Genomic DNA, 22058 nt, shown 5'->3' with positions numbered 1-22058 from the left:
ATTTTCTCATAATCCACCAAAGATTTTAGACAATATTTTATCGTAATTGTACTCTTGTTTGTTAGGCAAATGAAGAAAACAAAATCAATTACCTAGATTTTCTAACTCGTTGTTAAACTTAATTTTCACCTATGTGATTATGTGAAGGCATACACTCACATTCATTGTATCCTATAACATATTAATTACCTGGATTTTCTCATAATCCACCGAAGATTTTAAAGAATAATTTATCGTAATTCTACTGTTGTTTGTTAGGCAAATGAAGAAAACAAAATCAATTACCTAGATTTTCTAACTCGTTGTTAAACTTAATTTTCACCTATGTGATTATGTGAAGGCATATACTCACATTCATTGTATCCCATAACAGATTAATTACCTGGATTTTCTCATAATCCACCAAAGATTTTAGACAATATTTTATCGTAATTCTACTCTTGTTTGTTAGGCAAATGAAGAAAACAAAATCAATTACCTAGATTTTCTAACTCGTTGTTAAACTTAATTTTCACCTATGTGGTTATGTGAAGGCATATACTCACATTCATTGTATCCTATAACAGATTAATTACCTGAATTTTCTCATAATCCACCAAAGATTTTAGACAATATTTTTTCATAATTCTACTCTTGTTTGTTAGACAAATGAAGAAAACAAAATCAATTACCTAGATTTTCTAACTCGTTATTAAACTTAATTTTCACCTTTGTGATTATGTGAAGGCATATACTCACATTAATTGTATCCTATAACAGAATCATTACCTGGATTTTCTCAAAATCCACCAAAGATTTTAGACAATATTTTATCGTAATTCTACTCTTGTTTGTTAGGCAAATGAAGAAAACAAAAATCAATTACCTAGATTTTCTAACTCGTTATTAAACTTAATTTTCACCTATGTGATTATGTGAAGGCATATACTCACATTCATTGTATCCTATAACAGAATCATTACCTGGATTTTCTCATAATCTACCAAAGATTTTAGACAATATTTTATCATAATTCTACTCTTGTATGTTAGGCAAATGAAGAAACAAAATCAATTACCTAGTTTTTCTAACTCGTTGTTAAACTTAATTTTCACCTATGTGATTATGCGAATGCATATACTCACATTCATTGTATCCTATAACAGATTAATTACCTAAATTTTCTCATAATCCACCAAAGATTTTAGACAATATTTTATCGTAATTGTACTCTTGTTTGTTAGGCAAATGAAGAAAACAAAATCAATTACCTAGATTTTCTAACTCGTTGTTAAACTTAATTTTCACCTATGTGATTATGTGAAGGCATACACTCACATTCATTGTATCCTATAACATATTAATTACCTGGATTTTCTCATAATCCACCGAAGATTTTAAAGAATAATTTATCGTAATTCTACTGTTGTTTGTTAGGCAAATGAAGAAAACAAAATCAATTACCTAGATTTTCTAACTCATTGTTAAACTTAATTTTCACCTATGTGATTATACGAATGCATATACTCACATTCATTGTATCCTATAACAGATTAATTACCTGGATTTCTCATAATTCACCAAAGATTTTAGACAATATTTTATCGTAATTGTACTCTTATTTGTTAGGCAAATGAAGAAACAAAATCAATTACCTAGATTTTCTAACTCGTTGTTAAACTTAATTTTCACCTATGTGATTATGCGAATGCATATACTCACATTCATTGTATCCTATAACAGATTAATTACCTGGATTTTCTCATAATTCACCAAAGATTTTAGACAATATTTTATCGTAATTGTACTCTTGTTTGTTAGGCAAATGAAGAAACAAAATCAATTACCTAGATTTTCTAACTCGTTGTTAAACTTAATTTTCACCTATGTGATTATGTGAAGGCATATACTCACATTCATTGTATCCCATAACTGATTAATTACCTGGATTTTCTCATAATCCACCAAAGATTTTAGACAATATTTTATCGTAATTCTACTCTTGTTTGTTAGGCAAATGAAGAAAACAAAATCAAATACCTAGATTTTCTAACTCGTTGTTAAACTTAATTTTCACCTATGTGGTTATGTGAAGGCATATACTCACATTCATTGTATCCTATAACAGATTAATTACCTGAATTTTCTCATAATCCACCAAAGATTTTAGACAATATTTTTTCATAATTCTACTCTTGTTTGTTAGGCAAATGAAGAAAAGAAAATCAATTACCTAGATTTTCTAACTCGTTATTAAACTTAATTTTCACCTTTGTGATTATGTGAAGGCATATACTCACATTCATTGTATCCTATAACAGAATCATTACCTGGATTTTCTCAAAATCCACCAAAGATTTTAGACAATATTTTATCGTAATTCTACTCTTGTTTGTTAGGCAAATGAAGAAAACAAAATCAATTACCTAGATTTTCTAACTCGTTATTAAACTTAATTTTCACCTATGTGATTATGTGAAGGCATATACTCACATTCATTGTATCCTATAACAGAATCATTACCTGGATTTTCTCAAAATCCACCAAAGATTTTAGACAATATTTTATCGTAATTCTACTCTTGTTTGTTAAGCAAATAAAGAAACAAAATCAATTACCTAGATTTTCTAACTCGTTGTTAAACTTAATTTTCACCTATGTGATTATGTGAAGGCATATACTCACATTCATTGTATCCTATAACAGATTAATTACCTGGATTTTCTTATAATTCACCAAAGATTTTAGACAATATTTTATCGTAATTCTACTGTTGTTTGTTAGGCAAATGAGGAAAACAATGTCAATTACCTAGATTTTCTAACTCGTTGTTAAACTTAATTTTCACCTATGTGATTATGTGAAGGCATATACTCACATTCATTGTATCCTATAACAGTTTTTGTATTTCGCTTTAATTTTTCAAAAGACCAACACCTCAGAACCCTTTCTCGCATCCTTAATTTTGTAGTGTAACTATTAGTTATACTTCCATAAATTCAATTACTGAGGTCATGACAGATATTATAATAGTATGTGACAATGAAATACTGACTCAAGTTGTGAAATAATTTATCTATAACTATTAAGTCACGTGTTCGAGTTGTCAGGAAAGTGGTTTGAGAATTCTAATCATTTCTTTGAAAAAATTTTAAAAACCCTAATATGATAGTATGTTGGTCAAAACCTAAGTTAGACGCGTTATTGGTTCAAGTTATCAAGGGATATGCAGAAACCCTACTTATCCCTACAAAAAAGAAAAAATATAATAGTATGTTGACCAAAACCCAAGTTAAACACGTCATCAATTATTTTGTAAAGTAGATGATATCGTTTCCTATTAAAGAAATTACTTGGACAAGTTGGATAGAGGATATTAAGCCTTGAGATTACAACTTTATAATGGTATCTTTTTCCTTTAATTTATTTTTTATTCTTTTATTTCCTGCATCACTGCACTATATATATGGTATCTTGACTTTGCTAAAATTGATATTCCAAGCTTGGCAATCTAGCTAGTAGCATAGTAGCTATCATGGGTACAGTTTCAGGAGCATACAAAGATGTTCCTATGCGTCTCAAACATGTTATTCCTCTGGATTTTGAGTCCACAAAAGTGGTTCCAGAATCACATATATGGCCAGAAACAGAAAATTTTCCATTATCTGATCGTGTTCTCCCCTCTGATGATGATGAAAAATCAAAATCATGGATCCCTGTCATTGATCTCATGGCTCCCAATGTAGTGGAACTCATTGGCCATGCATGTGAAACATGGGGAATTTTTCATCTCACCAACCATGGTATTCCCTCCAGCCTTATTCATGATGTTGAGTCCCAGGCTAGAAGACTCTTTTCTCTTCCAACCGAGCAAAAGCTGAAGGCCTTACGATCGGCCGACGGAGCCACCGGCTACGGTGCTGCCCGGATGGTACCGTTTTTGACCAAATATTTGTGGCATGAAGGGTTCCTTATTGCAGGTTCTCCTATTGAGCACGCTAGTGTACTTTGGCCCCATGACCACAAAACTTTTTGGTAAGTCCGTTTATTTGGTAGTATTTGGTAATTGTCCATGCACGTCGACAAACTGACAAATTTGTACTGCCTACTTAAATGAAAATTAAGGTTGTACTGGAATTTATTTCATTCCTTTTAATTGATTTTTTTTTTGAGGTTCAATACATCATTTCCCTTGATTTTTCATCCATCTCCATTTTTATCAAAATCAACTCAAAAGATGAATAAAAAAAATCCTAATCCCCTTGTCTTAACTCTTTTCCCTTCTAAGCGTATTAAAACTGCATCCTCACGCTTGCTGACTTTAAGTTGCACTTTTTTTTTTTGGTTTGGGGGCATAGTTTTGGATAAAATGATTAAGGTTAAGGCTATCCTTAACAAGTTTAAGAGTTAGGGAACGCTTTAAGTAGTTTAAATACTAAACTGCAAGTATGCAAAATCCAAGTTGTCATTCAAAATAATTTCGCTAAAGACATTAGATTAGACACATAAATGAAATTTAATTCAAGTATAGTACTATTAGATTACTGTGTAAGCGAAAATGATTGCGTTTTAATTAATTATTATTACCTGCTTATGTATACATTTAGTGATGTGATGGAAACTTATCAAAAGATGATGAATTCCTTGGCACACCAACTCTTGCTTCTGATGTTGAAGTGGCTAGAAGTCTCTGAAGATGAACTGAACTGGAAACTATCAATGTCCCAAGATGCATTGTTACTCAATTCCTTTCCAGCCTGCCCAGATCCCAAAAGTACCATTGGTTTAGCCCCTCACACAGATTCATTGCTCATTACCATTCTTCATCAAAGTCAAGAGGGTTTGCAGATTTTTCGCGACGGATTCGGATGGGTGACAGTTTCACCCATTGAAGGAGCTCTTGTGGTCAATTTTGGTAATCTTATGGATATATTGTCAAATGGCAAGTTCTCTGGCATTCTGCATCGTGCTTTTGTCAACCAGATTAGGCACAGGATTTCTGTTGCCTACTTCTGCTATCCTCCAATTGATTCCCAGGTTGCACCATTTGCTAAGTCTGAATGTCCCATTTATAGTTCTTTAACAGTGAAGGAATATCTTGAAATCAGGGCCAAGCATATGGAGGATGCACTTTCTGTGATCAAAATAAAATGATATCATATACCCAACCCTGAAACATATGTAATCTGTTTTATTCGTTTGGTAAAAAACCTAGTGAACTCCTGATAGCTTTCTGCCATGCTAGACGATCCTAGTAAACAGTGGCGGAGTCAGGACCTATAACCAGTGGAGGCAATATTGTACACACAAATTGCTCTCACTAGTATGAAAAAAAAATTGAATAAAGATTATGTTTTTATTATGAGTTTTTTTTTGTGTAGTGTAAAAGTATTGAAATAATTTCCTATTTAAGTAATAATCAATTTTGTCATTTAATAACTTTTAAACATTTGTACCATAGAAGAGATATCTAAAATAAATAGATTGCTTGGGGAGGTAATGTGAGACAAATGAGAACTTCTCATAATATAGAGGATAGTGTTAGGAGAAAAGAGTGTTTTTTAAAATTAAGAGGAAGCAAGTATTAGTGAAATTTAAAAATTTTATAAAGTGTCAAGACTATTCTCTAAATTTTCAAAAGTTAAGGTGGGGCAATTAATTGCTCACCCTCAATGCCATGTCGCTCTGCCACTACTAGTAAACAGGTATAGTCTAGCATGCATTTTCTGTAATCAATATTAAAGTATTTATCTTGTAAAGCAATTCAGATTGTGGTCTACTCAATAACTTAAAGTATCTATAAACTTAGCATGGTCTACTCAATAACTTCAATTCTTTTTCAATAAAAAGCTTAAACAATTCACCATACCAGTTCTACCAAATTTGCCCGTTTCACTGCCTTTTCTACGTTTTTTCAAAGAACCAATCTTCTCCTCTTTTCAAAAGAATCATAATCATGAACTTTAGCACAAAAATAGAGCAAGTAAAATATGCTACCAAGAACACAACAATTTTTGAAAAATTAAATACACCATTGAAGTTATTAAAAAAAAACAAAACACTTATTTAATCTAGACTCTAGAGATTATATGCCAGGGATACGAGGCGGGAACGGTCATCAGATTGACCGTTCCCAAGCGGTCTCCTCACAAGCAGAAAGGAAAGGCGAGAAATGAACCACGTCAGCAGCCTTCAGCATACGTCCAAAACGACGTCGTTTCAATATAAATAAGGGGAAAAAAATAGAATTGGTGTTGATCGTAACGGACCGTCAGCAGCAATGGCAAGCAAAGTCCCGCCAAAAATGAAATGTTCCCATGAAGAGCCCCACTTACACTCCCTCCCAAAGGAAGCGGTTGCTGAAATTAACAAATGTAAAAAAATAGGGCAAGATTGGAGTGGAGAAACTAAAAGAGAAAACTAGAAGACGGGCAACAAAGTGCGACATTGCCAAAAGTTGTGGAACAGTGTCATTGTTGAAGGAAAATAAGAGCAAGGAGAAGGAAGAAGTGGTGGCGGAAGGACAAGTTTTTGGTGACTGAGTTTAATAAAAGAAGAAGAAAGTTGAACCCAAGTTCGAAAGTGGAAGATCGTGGGATTCGAAAGTAGTGAACGACCACAAATCAGTCAGGTAAAACATGAGGAAGCCTAGAATGATATAGTAATGCGTGTAATTTGACCAAAAAGTGAAAAAACCTTATTTTCTGGATGTTGTTGGTGTACACTATGATGATTGTATAGAGGGATGTCACACATGCATGATTTTGTGTATAGTAATTGATAAGTGCAGCGTGATAGGAGTATTACGTGTTAGTCTTTGATCGTCGAAACAGGATAGTGGGAAAGGAGGGGGAAATGTTGCAGCACAACCGCTTGAGAAAATGTGTGCATGGGTTTGGGAGGGAGTTCATAGGTGTAAAAAATTGGTGTACGTTATAATTACTATATGCTGAATAGATGTACAATGTGTTGAGTGTGTGATACACTGCGTTATCAAATAGTCACAAGATTATTCAGTGAAGGATGGGTCATATAGCATATTGGCTAAAAATTATGTTATGATATGTGAGAAAAAAATGACATGGAGAAACATTGATATGGTGTGTTAAGTGTAAAGTATTAACATAAGAAATGTTAGTCTGGGATGGGTATGTTGTATTTAATATTTCAAATCTGTATGTCTAGTGTAGCAGTTGATGTGCATGAATACAATATTGGCTAAGTCTTACTTTTTGTGGACTAACAGGCACAGAGAAGAAATAGAGTACAAATGTTAGTGTAAAATTGGTATGTCGTATTTTGATCTTCATTACTGTATGTCTATTATATTAGTTCAAGTGCATGAACACAATGTTAGATAAGCCATACATGTTGTTGGATAACTGTTATATGGTTTGGATTAACAGGTACAGGACAGAAAGAGAACAGAAATGTTAGATTGAAAATGGAATGTGGTATTTGGGACTGCATTGATGTATGTTTATTGTAATAGTTGTTGTGCATGAACAAAGTGTTGGATTAATGTTACATGGTGTGGATTAACAAGTACAGAGAAAAAACAGAGTAGAAATGTTAGTGTGTAATTGGTATATCGTATTTGAGACTTCGTTGGTGTATGTTTATTGTATTCGTTGCTATGCATAAACGCAATGTTGGATAACTGTTACATGTTGTGGATTAACAGGAATAGGACACAAACAGAATAGAATTGATCGTTTGAAATTTATATGTCGTATTTGGGTCATCATTGGTATATGTTTATTATATTAGTTCGTTTGCATGAACACGGTGTTCCATAAGTGTTACTTGTTGTAGATTAATAGGCACAGAGAAGAAACAGAGTAGAAATTTTAGTGTCAAATTAGTATGTCGTTTCTGGATGTTCATTAGTGTATGTCTATTCTATTAGTTCACGTGTATGAACACAATGTTGGATAAGTCTTATATGTTGTTGGATAACTATTACATGGTGTGGATTAACAGGAATAGGACAGAAAGAAAAGAGAAATGTTAGATTGAAATTGAAATGTCGTATGTGGGACTGCATTGATATATGTTTATTGTATTAGTTCTTGTGCATGAACAAAGTGTTGAAAAGTGTTACATGGTGTGGATTAACAGGCACAGGCCAGAAAGAGAAGAGAAATGTTAGATAGAAATTGAAATTTGCTTCCATTTGAAACTGCATTGATGTATGTTAATTGTATTAGTTCTTTTGCATCAACAAAGTGTTGGAAAAGTGTTACATGGTGTAGATTAACAGGTACATGCCAGAAAGAGAAGAGAAACGTTAGATTGAAATTGGAATTTGCTTCCATTTGAAAGTGCATTGATATATGTTTATTGTATTAGTTCTTGTGCATGTTCACGATTGTGTTGGATAAGTGTTACATGGTGTGGATTAACAAATACAGAGAAAAAATAGAGTAGAAAAGTTAGTGCGTAATTGGTATGTCATATTTGAGACTTCGTTGGTGTATGTTTATTGTATTCGTTGCTATGCATAAATAGGATGGCACGGATAAGAAGCAAAAGACGGAATAAGAGTTTAGACGAAAATGAAGGAATAGAGGCAGCGGGGACAAGTGAAGTCAGACAACCAGCTCCACCACTGAATCCGTGGATGAACTTTAGGTAATGTTGGTGTTTATTAAAAAAAATAATGATGAGTAGAATGCACAGTTAATTGGTTAATATTGAATGTGTGTAGGAAGGAGTATCAAAGCGCCGTTCCAGCGAAAGGCATTAAGATAACAGAGGTACGCATAAGAACTAACTAAAACATTAATTTGGAAAGTTGGGGCGCGGTAAAAGTAATCAACACAATCAGAAAAGGGTTAATATCAGAAACCTCCCTTGAGGTTTCTTCGAATCACACCTAGCACCCTCCATGTTATCAAAATCACACTTAGCACCACTGGCATGACAACTTTGGTGTCATTGTCAGCCCCTCTATTTGAAAAGAGTAGTAAAAAATGAAGTTTAGGAGAGAGACTTTATTTTTGTTCCACTTTTATCCATAACCCAAAATGAGTATACTTCGTAGTAGCAAAACAGGTATAAATCTTGATTTTTAGTATACGTAAATGATCATATAATAAATAATATGATAGCATCAGGGTTGTAACAAGATTTGTATGAAACTATAACCGAATTTGTTGTTTTGTAGACCATGGAGTATGACGATATGTATCGTTTAGAGAGATGCGAGGTAAATAAGGTTGTTAGATCAATCATCCTTGAACAGTGTAATACATTTTGAACATTTTGTAATTTTGTGTAACACGTTAGTGTACATATGGGTCCAATATGTAATAATCGTATCTCTTATGATAGGTTTTACGGATAGTTCAATTAGAGTTACAATTTGTATAAAAATATAACATAATTCAGAATAGTTATCAAAAAATTCTTAAAAGAATTTTCTGATTTTTTTTTATCTGTTTTGGTATGCAGTTTTGTTTTTAGTTTTTGTAGTGGAGTATTGGTCTCCGTATACTGCATAGATTATTTTTAAATTATGGCCATTCAACTTTGGTTGTGATATAACATTATTTATCCGGATTTCTTTTTGCCTCTGAATGAGTTAAGGTTATTTGTGGCATGGGGTAGATGTTGGTGATTTTTTAATAATTTCTTATCTTTTGATTAGGAGAATCTGTCACATCCTACTGCCAGGGGTGCTAGGTGTGAAAACATTAACTTGGGGGGTGGTAGATGTGATTAGAACAAAAGTCAGGGGAGGAATTATACTATTAACCCATTAGAAAATGATGATGACATTGGGAATGATTAACGATTATATGCATCCAATGCAGTATAATAAAATGGTCAAAGCAGCATATGATAAATTGAGCGAGGAAGAAGTACAGAAACGAAAAGAGAACTATTGAAAAGAAAAAGAGGAGTACAAGAGAGAAATGACGCGGTTTGAAAAGACTATACCGCCAATACAGCAGTATAAGGTAAGCACAAAGCATGGATGAAGTTTAGGTTGGTATGTGATAATCTGTGTATGACTAACTAGGTTTTTCGCTTGAACTTGATTATAGAATCCGAACTACACCATTTGTTGTTCACCAAATCAGATGGTTTGGTTAGCATCGAACATTGATGAAACAAAAAAATAGCAAATCAGAGATATGGGGTTTGGAGGGCTGCTGGAAATACAGTGTCATTCCATTCCGAACGATATAGGAACCTGGCTGGTCGACAATTTTAATCCTACACTAAGCAGCTTTCAGCTACATGGAGATGGTGTGCTACCCCTAACAGCAAAAGACATCAGTTTCATCCTTGGAATCCCAAATGATGGCCCCTTACCAGTTGAAGATACTGATAGCAGTGAAAGTGGAGATTCTGGACCAAGTCGCCAAACATACAAATGGAAAGAGCTGCCGAATAAGTTAGTATCCATGAGCAGTAGGGACGAGTTCAAGCGACTATTTGTTGCATTTGCTTGTGGATGTCTATTGGCTCCAACTACACGGGCTGAGCATAAAATCCGGCTATGGGGTTGCACGAAGGTGGTTACTGAGGTGCTCTCGTTAAACTGGGCAGAGTACGTTAGAAATGTACTATGCAATAGGATACTAGAAGTGCAGAAGAAAAGCAAAAAGTAGCACTAATATGTTGGGGGCTGCATCTTTGTTCTACTGGTAAGTTTAGTTACGCGTTATTGAAAGTTAGTAAGTCATGTAACTAGTAGGGGATGCAACGATTTTGAAATTTTAATTAGGCACATGAAGGTTGTTTATGCAACGTACATATTATGATATGATAAGTAAGTATGAAGGACAGGAAAGAGGTTTGTCAAACAAACGGGACATTAGATATAAATAAAATTTTGAAATTCGTAATACATATATTGTTTGCAGATGATATAAATGATGAGTCAGTTGCCAATTGGATTGTAGGTGCATTACCTCGATCGAGTGACAATACTAAAGCACAGAGTGACTCGAGTTACACCAAGAGCAAAGGCATGGATAGATGCTTTAATTTCACAGCGGGATGCATTGGAGATCGATAATCTCAGAGATTATGGAAAAGGAAAACTAGTAAGAGAGATAATTATTTTTTGGCTTGGATAAGGATTGTAACTTACTAGTTCGTATGTATAGGACACACATACCATGTACTTATGAAGTGATGGTTTGACTTTATTTTCGTAGATTGGGGCGCATGAAGAGGAATAGGCTGAATCAGGTGCACAGATAAATGAACTACCCCCTGAGCTAGTTGGAATAATGATGGACAGCAGTCATCATAACATTGCTGTAAGTTACCTAACTTTTCAAAATTGAAAGTTCATTACGTAATGTTGTTGCTTAAGAGCAAATGTTATGCATTTATGCTGATGTTTTTGTAAGCAGCCAAACCTATGTAACTGGGGAAAGTTATCTTGTCCAATACAATCATTATAAATCTTCGATGACCGCATACAATCATTTTGCGTTTGGTATGCATAACATACAAAAATAGGAAAGTTAGTTGTAAGTGGAGTTTGGGACAAATAAGTACACCCATTCGTTTGTTAAGCTTTGAAAAGGTGGCAACATTTTTCAAATGTCGGGCACAAATAACACTACTGTTGTGATCCAATCTAGGTACATTTCTTGCATAGAGCAGCTCGTGTCGTATTTTCCATATTCTATGACAGAAAAGAGTAGTGCAAAAAATTCTCACATATTATTCATGCAAAATATAAAGGTAACTATCATAATCTCATTTGATTCGAGTGGCAAATACACCTTAAGACATTTTCATGTATAACTGGGTATTCATAACTTAGTCATGAAAAATATTTCACCAATTGAAAGTGAAAAGGCAGATTTAGTGAGGTCCACGAGGAAGTAATACACATCAATGCATAATTTCCCTATTCATCTGTTCCGGATTAAGTCGAAACGAGCTATTCATTATGGTTTGTTAATGTATAAGCAGGCTGAGCTTTCAGAAGTGTACAGTATGACAGTGAGTTATCAAAGAAGGATATTAAAGATTGCAGAAATGCTGTGTTCTCATCCTAGGGCCAAAGCAGCAGCAACAGAGGTCGTTTCAAAGGAAAAGCAGAAACAGAGGCTGTCTGATTCAGAGCAAATACATCTTGATATGGAAAGTGAAGATCATTCGGAATATGAATCGGCTCAGGATGGAAAGGACTCCAAAGATCTCGATGACGGTGATAGTGAAAAAGAACAAAATGTCGGCGGTACTGCTGATGACATTAGGACGTCAATCAGATCAATAGATGAGACTGAACCAACAAATCGGCAATCAATGGGATAGAAGACGATTGAAAAAGAGCAAAGTGGGAGAACTAGTGATGAGAAGGGGGCAGAAAATGATGGCATCACAGGTGATGGGAAGGACATTTCATTTAGTGGAGACAAGTCAAATGATACCCCACCAATCGGTCAACCTGATTCACGAGGCGTTGAAGCACATACTGACCATATAACAAGCATTTCGGACCGCATTACGAATGAAGCCACACAACATATGCAGCATGATTGCTCAACAGGTCCCGTATGAATTGAGCATTCTTTAGATGGGCCAAACACACCGAGAAGGTTGCGGTCTTATAGTCGCAAAAGAAAAGGTTAGTTGGTGGCTGGCAAGAATTTGATGTACGAATTGCCACGAATTTATTATATTATGTTATGTCGACTGTAAACCCTGATACTGTTGAGGCTGAATTATGCTCAATGCATTTTAATTTTGCAGATCAATTGAAGAATACTTGGCTGATCGGTTAATCGGTTAAACGTTACTGCCCTGCTGCTGACCTATTAATTTTTTGTATAACACGCATACCTAAGCGTTATTCTGTCAGTGTGAATTAATTATTGAATTATATTTTCTGATGTATTGATATCTGTAGCAGCTGTTGAAGATGAGAATGAGAGGAAGCCAACTCGGGCAACGAAGAAAAACAGCATGCTACGGTCAGCCGAGTACTTTCTGCCTTCACACGTAACAGTCAGCACGTACGATAAAAGGATTTCGCGTGGGAGGAAGATCAGAATCCCAAGTAAGGTTCCAATGTGTTTATAATACGATTATAAGGTTATGATACAGCCACTTAAGAATTTATAGTTGCTACTATTTGTTAAGTGCATCTCTCTAGTCCATTCCTAATGAATTCATGCATCTTTTGAGATTAACTGCATGTCCCTCTCCTTCGATTTAATTATTTGTTAGTCACCAAGTTAAGAACTAGCAAAATGTACTTTCTATTAGGTGTTAGTTAATTGATTATGTATACATGTGGAATGGAGATTAGATATAGAATACTCAAATGTTACTTTTGAGAATGTTAGACGAATTCTTGAACCCATAATCACGAAAAAATAGCAAAGTCGTGAGTGGGTTTGAAGCGTTTTAGCCACGAAGATGTAAGAAATAGGACCTGAAGTTATGAAAGGGAGGGTGTGTAAGTCTTTTCCTGAAATTTTTTGAAATCGCAAGGGAGAAGAGTGAGACTGTCAAAAGCCGAACGAGGGTATCTGAAATTAGCCCTTTTATAAATAGTCAGTCGTTTCTTGCATGTTGCCTTTGAATTTTTATGCTCTCCCAATTAGAATTAAAGTTGATTTGCAATGGCATCACTTCTTCTTAAAAGACAGTTGTAAAATTTCTCCCAAATTACGTATCTTTTACTACTTGTTTATAATGAAGAAGTAGCAGAAGGTAGTAAAATTTCTCCAGCCTAGGGGATGCATGGTTTATTAGTGCTACTGTTTGTTGCCTGAAACTGAGTGTAACAACATGATAAAGCATTTACATTTTTGTAACTCAGGGTTGCTAAGAACTGGCAAATTTAAATAGCGCCTCCTTTTGTCTCGTGTAATGGCTGGGAGACTCTCATTTAAATGTTCCAACTTTCTCTCACACGAGATGACCTCAGGACTCTTTGTGATGGCATGCATGTCTCGACTCGGGTTAGGCATATTTGACACATACGACAAATAATACATTGTATTGGTTTAGTAAGGTAAAGCGATAGGTTTTTGAAATGGCAGTGACTAAATCAATTCTGTCACTGTGCTGTGAATAAGCAGGTCATGGACATGTTTGCCCGGCACATCAACTGGGGCGGGGCGACTAGCACAACCAGTAGAGTCAAACACTATATTGTCGAGCCTATAGCAGTTGTAAGCATTAAAATTGTTGTATTCATTAAACTATTATCAAAATTTCGCACAAATGCATGTTGTAATCTTATACCAATTGTGAAAATCACCCTTAACACTTATATCCCCTTGTACTGATTATTAACAGGATGGCATCTTGAATCTTCGAAAATTCGATACACAGTCGGATGACATCCTAACTGCTAAGCTTATAAAGTTGTTCAAGATCCGCGGCCCGAATAATACGGCTGATCCTTCCAAGTGTCAGTTGGTATAGATATAACCTTATTATAACTATTGCTGAATTTGTATTTATTGGCAAGTTATTAGTAAACTGCTCTATTATGGTAGTTTGCTAATGAAAAAGTTTTTTGCTCTACATCAGATTCTTGTCCCTATCCGCGTAGACAGTTATTGGTTTGTGTACTCCTTCCATGTCACACATCGCGTAGTCCACCTGCTAGACCCTGACCCACAACAAGCAAAAAGCAAAGATATTACAGTTCTAAAGCGCTTGGTATGATTGTTTATGGGAATAGTTCATTGATTTTTATCAAATGTTGAGTTACTTGATTGTGTTTCGTGCAGCAACGTGCCCTCGGACTGATAATGGCAGCTAAATTTAGGATGGAAATTGACTTTGCAAGTTTCAAACTCGAAGTTGCTGATGTCCCTCATCAGTCACCCGATAGCTGGTATAATATCGAATTTTCCATGACCTTTTCCCCGATACCTTATCACTGCAATGGTGTACTACCATCATTTTACTATATTATCCTTATTCCTGAGAAGATTCATGTTGATCTGACTAGGTTCGATAGTGGAGTTTTCACGATGACCTTTCTTGAACATTGGAGTGAAAGATTGGCTGTGCGAATTACAAAGGTGTGGTCACGTTTTGTAACTATCTTTGTACGTACTTGTGGCAATAAATGGTTAATAAATACCTTAATCGTGGCGCTGATTATCAGAGGTGAAATTGTGGCAGGAAAATGTTACGAAGTATCGAATGATGTACACCGCGCGGCTTTGTAGTTCGGAGCATAATACAAAGTTTCTGGACACTATTGCAGCCACACTTGGGAGTAAACAGTAAATGGTTGCAAGAGCATCTTCAACAGGGATGTAAATTCTTGTTTCTGCTATGCATAATAGCAAAGGATGTTTTTTGAAACAGTTACTGGTTTTGTTTTTCTGGACACATTAGCACGAATATTTGCAGCTACTTGTAATTTAAGTCAGGTTTTGAGTTGTCACTAGAATATTGTCAGTAATAACATTAGCCGAACATTAATTGTTTTAAATCTGTCTGTGACTTTTTGCCAACTACTTGTAATACTGGCACTACGAAGATTATGGACAATGAAGAGCAATGGATTATAAAGATGCTCGTTCTTATCACCTTCACTCTTTGTACGCAAGGATTATTAATTGACATGGATTGGTATAGATCTGCTTCGTAGTTGAAAGTGTATTACATAGAGCACATAAAAAGTTACACATAGTGGTTTAGTATAAGACATCGACGTGCGCAAGTTTATAACTTCCACCTAACCCTTTTTATTAGTCAGACTGGTAATAAATTGCATCAAATGTTAGAGATACGAGTGTTTAAGGACAAGGGGCACGGACTGTTGCAGGTGCAACCGTTCCCAATGGTTTTGGCCATTTTCAACAAGGCGTAACTTTAGTTGCACATGACGTAACTTTAGTACAAAATTTTGTGGGTCCCACACACAGTGTGAAAATCGATGTACAACTTGTGTCTGGACTGCACAATTTGTTGAGGCCAAAACAGCTCAGGAGCGGTCATCAGAGCATGAAACTTTGGTTTCATTCGACTCCTTTATGGATGTGAACAATATTACAAAAAAAAAGTCTACCCCCATAACGAATCCAGGATTGGAACGGTTGTCAGAGCAACCGTTCCTTAGGTGTAACATTATTTGCATACGGTGTAACATCATCTATACAAGGTACAACAATAAAACAACAGCGAGTAACACTAGAACAATATTTTTGTGGGTCCAACACGACGTGAAAATCGAGTTACAAGGAGTAATCTGAACCGCACAAATTTTTTTTGCCTATTCATGGCCGTGAACCTTCGGCAACGGTTGTCTCTGACAACCCTTCCAGCCCCTCCTCCACCCGATAACATCTATGTCAGCTTTTGTTTGAATAGAGACAAAAAAAAATCGATTTTTAGATGATCCCTTTAGAAGAGAGTAATTATAACAATCTTTGTAGTTACTTCGTTCTCTATTTTTATTTTTATTCGAGAAGATCCTGAGGAAAGGGATTTTGTTTCCACCGAGTTAAAAGAATAGAATAGGTCGATGTCTTTAGTAAACCAAAGTCATCGTTTAATAGCTAGTTTGCTTCAATTTTTTCTCTACCAATAAAAAATTGAAGATTTAGTTACTATTTGAAACCTAATTTTCTATCTTCATCCATGGACCTTTTACTCATACTTATGGTAGTATTAATCCAATTCTCCAAATTATGTTTCGCAATTTTATATAATCCAATTTCTCACTTTCTAAGTGACTTTTGGATCCAAATCACGAGAATGTATTTTTTTCTCGAATCTGTCATTGAGAGGTAAAGGATTTAATCCTTGACCGCTCCTGCCCCATTTCCAGTGTGTAATATACTAGCCCCTATTTAATAACTTCGCGTCTAATCCCACTTTACTGTTAGTCCATTTCATACCCTCTTATTGTTGACATTGGACCAAACCTCAAACTGTAATGGTTACCTTAACAATTAGTTGCAAGTATACTAAAGCAGAAGAATCACCCCTTTTTTTTATATAAGCTACAGTAACGATTTGTACATTAGCATCAGTCCGTAGCTGTTGTTAAGTTCCTTTGACAATAACAGCACCAATTTTTCGTAACAGGTTAGTAACTCCACGTAACAATGTTCGAATATCTGGTACTACCGCTTTAACGTGTTGTACGTTATCACTGCTGCGCCTTTCACTCCATGGTTGGTAGTTTATATCTGAGACTGGCCACATATTAACTGCCACCTGTGTGAATCATCACGATCAACACACAACCATCCCCATTATTTCATCCCCTCACCCCATATTCTCTAATCATAGGCCCCAAAGGAGTTTTACATGGTTCAGATGTCTTCATCTAGTAATGTTGGTGGCGGATCTAGTGAATTAAGGTATATCGATACTGTAACTGTGAAAAAAAGGCTAACCTGAAGATCGTGGAGTCACAGAAACCAACGACAGACTTGTTGTACTTCGTGTGTGATGTAAAAGCATGTTTTTTTTTCGCCTGGGCTCATCCAATACGGAGGGATGATGAGTTTGTTCAGACTAACTATTACCCCACCTCACTTAATCGACAAGAAATAACTAGAGAAAGCTCGTTCGACAGTCCCACAACAATGCTCCATCAATCAACCACCTTCTCCTATCTTGTGCAACGCATCCAGAATGACATCAAGCAAATGAAAACCTTCTTGACGATTTCGATTTTGATCGCCCTGCTGCTGTTTATAATAGCAGTTTTTCGCTGACCTCACGTTAGCTAGACTGCAAGATATATGAATCGGACTTGTGTACTAGAGAGCTCGTAGGTGTAAGCTCATTCGCACTGTCTGTGACTTTTTTAGTGTAATGTTGACAGCATGTTCTACTAATTTTTTTTCCCACCCAAGTTATTGGGAACTAGTAAGTGTGAAAACCTTACAGCTGAAAACACTTGCGCTACGCAATTGTTCTGTGTTAATGACATCGGCAAGCATTTCAACTATTGTATTTTTTGAGCTAAACGAGATTGTATGGTTATCTTAAGACACGAACTACATATTGACGAACCTAATACACGAGATTGTTTGTTTATTGAGTTAGTCACAAATCGTGCATTCTTACTTACAGCTTTGTGCGTTCTTATTTACAACAATGAAAATGTTGGGTCACCCAACAAATAGAAGAAGGTAAAGTGCAAACAGTGTATTTAGAGCGTTACTGTATAAGGTATTAGTGAAACTTATCGTCAATAATGTGTAACTCTGTATAGACGTGACCCCCAACATTGGAGTACAGGTCCTTAGATGATAAAAGCTGCGAAAACATGTGTTGAAATCTGTAAATCATTAGCAACAGCACGTAACACGTATATTCACTTTCGGTACTACAAATCTGATGCTTTGTACGTAACGAAACTTATCCAACATGGTTCAGGCACTACATGTGAGTCTACAATCTCTTCTCCCGTGATCTACTAGTTGGCCTCATATGCGTTCAGGAAGATCTCACTATTTTAATGAGATGTTTGAGAAGGTTTTGCTACGTAATGTTTTGGGGTTCGAAACGATCATCGTAACTATTCTCAAAAGACACTTAATAAAGTGTCTAAGAAATTTAATGTGTCAGTGGGAGGAATTATCGTTTCTGTCAAGGTCAAGGGCAATAGCACAAACAAGAGAAGAGGAAAGGTTCATCGAATATTAACTAGTTGTATTATCACTAGTTGTAACATCGGGGAATATCTAGTTGGAATATTATTCAGTTTTAAATAGAGCAGATGAAAAGCTGCTGACTGCAAATTTACTTAGTTATAATGAATTATAACATACACCTAATTGGTTGTAACGCAATCCGTACATAGCGAAAGGTACAGGTCACTGATGTGTAACTCTTTATCCACGTGACCCTTAATATTGGTGTACATGTCATTTCATGACAAAAGCTGCATAATTTGCTTTATTGTCTGAACAGATTTGACACAGTTCAATGGCATGCATCGAACTCTACGGCCTCCACTGCCATGACAAAATTGTTTGGCTTGGAATGCGTTGTCCAGTGATATTTTAGCACATTGTGAGGGTCCTGCGACTATAAAAGGGCACGGTTGCAGTAGTATATCCCTCAACAACAAAAAAATTTTCGTCCACCTTTCATTACTGCACAAATATTTTCCATTTTAAATAACTTCACACTTCCCATTTCATTCTACTGAAGGGTGGCAATGAACCCGTGTCTGAAATTTATTATTAGTATTCTTCAACCCTCCTCTGACTTCAATTGCAGTGTCATCAATAGAGAGTTCACACAGTTGGGTGCCATATAACAGCTAGTAGGTTGCATGATGTTCGAGAAGGTCTAGCTAATTTAATGAGATGTTCGAGAAGGTCTCGTTACATCAATTATTTTGGGGTTCGAATCGACCATCTCTATGTTCTCAGTAGACACTTACTAAAGTGTCTAAGAAATTTTATGTGTTGGGGGGAGGACTTATTGTTTGTGCCAAGCGCAATTGCACAAACAAGAGAAGAGGAAATGTTCATCAGATATTAACTAGTTGTAGTATCACTAGTTATAATATCAGGAAATTTTTAGTTGTAATATCATTAGTTTTAACTAGATAAGACGAAAAACTGTCGATGGCAAATTCATTAGTTGTAATGAATTGTAACATATACATAAATGGTTGTAACTCAACATGTATATGGCGTAATCAAAATTTGTTGTATTTTAAATATTAGTTACCCTACTTTCAAATTACTTATCCCAACGAAGTATCATGTTTTTCTGCGAAACTGTTACTTATTATGTGGTCATGTGGAACCAAGTCGAGCCGCCAATTGTAACTTCATTTCTGTACTGAAGGAGTAATACCTATTGAAGTGCCAGTAATACTATCTGTAATACTCATCGTTAGTACAATTGTAAACAAATTGTCTAAGTTTTAACATACAGGCAAATGACAAGGTGCCTGTATAAACACATCAATAAGCGGTAATAGCTTATTAACTTCTTGTAACGTACATATGCTGGTCGTAACTTCTTGTTACACTTGAAAAGTAAGGTGACTGACGTATAACTGGGTATTCACCTGACCCAATTGTTGTTGGAGTACAAGTCATGACCCAATCGAATTGAACCATTATTTCATCCACACACTATACATTTGACCAAACGTTGAGTCTATTCTCTCGTTAATAGGTGGTTGCCATGCCTTCATCTACTCACCTAGGAGTACTATACCGTGGAGAACAGCATGAAATGACACAGAAAGCAGTTGGTCAAGTTGCAGAAAAAATTATTTACTATGCATGGTCTGAAATAGGTGCTCCGTTAAAAATTTCTACCTCTTTTTTTCTTCCACCTAATTCTTTATCAGTAGATCCTTCCTTTCATCCAACCAAAAAGCAGTAGGTATTTGCATAGTCATGCAATCCACAAACGAAGGATCTCATACAAGCTCACCATCAAATGGTCGGCAAAAAAGACGGAAAATATCATTGTGTCCAACAAATGCCATAAGTAAGTACGAAACACCAGACGGGAGGATTTTATATGGTACTAAACGCGAGTTCAGGAACGCTCCACTTAACACTAACAATTCTCTGGGACTAGCTGGTCACATTTTTAAAAATACCGTCAACGATCATCTACCGTCTGACTATTTCGTTATGGACCATGAACCCATATGGAAGCCTGTTCGTGAGCGAAGAATGGAATTAGAGATATTTTGTCGCTGGCATGGCCTCCGCGTCCCTAGAACAAGGTCAGCGGATCTTGTTATAGGACCACAAGCCAATGATGCAAGCGTATTACATAGACTACAACGAAAAGTTATGCAGATAGAGCATAGGCTTCACAGGTTACACGAGATCCAGGCAACAAAAAGACATGATATTGGAAAACAATTTGATGTTCAGCACATTTAGCAGATCCCATGCTTATATCCGACCCGGACCTATCTGACTTTACTGAATCAGGCGACGATGACTTTCAAAGGTACATACCCCATTGTCTAATGCATGACGGCGTTCCCAGGTGTTGTATGGGATACAACTGATAACAATGGATGTAGTCCAATGTTCGTCAGGGTAGCGATAAAACTATACTCATTATAATCTCTACTCAAACAAATTGCTTACCATATTTGGATATTAATAATGCCTGTTAAACAGTCGTAACTAGTTATAACGCAACAGTAACATATCCCTAACTGATTGTAACCCATTGTGTACTGTTCGTTCTTCCTTTTTGTTACATTATAAAACTTCGTTTTAACGTTACAAATTAGTTCTCCAAGAATTCATTTTCTTATGCGCACCTATTACCAACATGTGGTCGTGACCTGGCTTGACCATAATTCAATTAACCTAAAAACTTGTAATACTAATTGATGTGCCTGTGATATATCATGTCAATGGTGCGCTAAATTCATCAACGATGCAAAATAAATGGCCTAAATGATAATGTTTTTATAAAAATAGCCCAATAATAGCATTGTAACAAAATCAAGACAATTTATACGAATGATTGTGTTATCTTATATATCGTACCTTTAGCGGTGCGATCTATGCCAATAAATATGTTATTAAGGTATGCAATTGAATGTAGTAGAATGGTATACATATCACGACAGCCATTCAACTGTTATGGTCGATTTAGTGAAAAATATCCGATCACAAAAAATACGTTCAATTCTATTGTAAAATTGTTACTTCAAGTTTCCACCAATTTTATAATTTTCTAACAATTTTATACAATCCAATACAAACTATTGATGACTACTAATATTAGATGCGATTACAATTGTAATCCACTTGTCTAAATTTGAAAAGAGTGAAACATCAATGGTGCCTGTACAACCTCGTCAATAAGTTGTAACAGCTTATTAACTGCTTGTAATGTACATATGCAGCATTCTCAGGTTGGGACAACCACTTAATGTCTCGTTCAAAAAGTATAGTTACACATCATTCATCAATATATTCTCGGGGGAGGCGACGTCAACGCGTAGTTGCAATCCCTGGGTGTTATTTCTTTCCTGAAATGAGTAACGATGCCAAATCAGCAAATATTATTAATGAAACATACGATTAATGATATACGATGTCCAAGTCTCCAATTAACAATATTACATAAATATGTGTTGTAACGATAAAAGTTTGTCA

General features: G+C 35.5%; 1 protein-coding gene across 1 annotated transcript; it reads left to right on the top strand.

Annotated features, from left to right (window-relative positions):
- Positions 1-3489: 3489 nt before the first annotated feature.
- On the top strand, positions 3490-5341 carry LOC113703003 (gibberellin 3-beta-dioxygenase 1). The gene is made up of 2 exons (XM_027224211.2): positions 3490-4014; positions 4587-5341. The coding sequence occupies exons 1-2, from the start codon at positions 3515-3517 to the stop codon at positions 5131-5133; spliced, it is 1047 nt and encodes a 348-aa protein (XP_027080012.1). The 5' UTR covers positions 3490-3514; the 3' UTR covers positions 5134-5341.
- Positions 5342-22058: the final 16717 nt, after the last annotated feature.

Source organism: Coffea arabica, chromosome 8e (assembly GCF_036785885.1).
Source record: "Coffea arabica cultivar ET-39 chromosome 8e, Coffea Arabica ET-39 HiFi, whole genome shotgun sequence".
In the NCBI taxonomy this organism is placed as follows: Eukaryota; Viridiplantae; Streptophyta; class Magnoliopsida; order Gentianales; family Rubiaceae; genus Coffea; species Coffea arabica.
The sequence above is the reverse complement of the archived record's forward strand: the minus strand, read 5'-3'. Positions and strand labels throughout refer to the sequence as shown.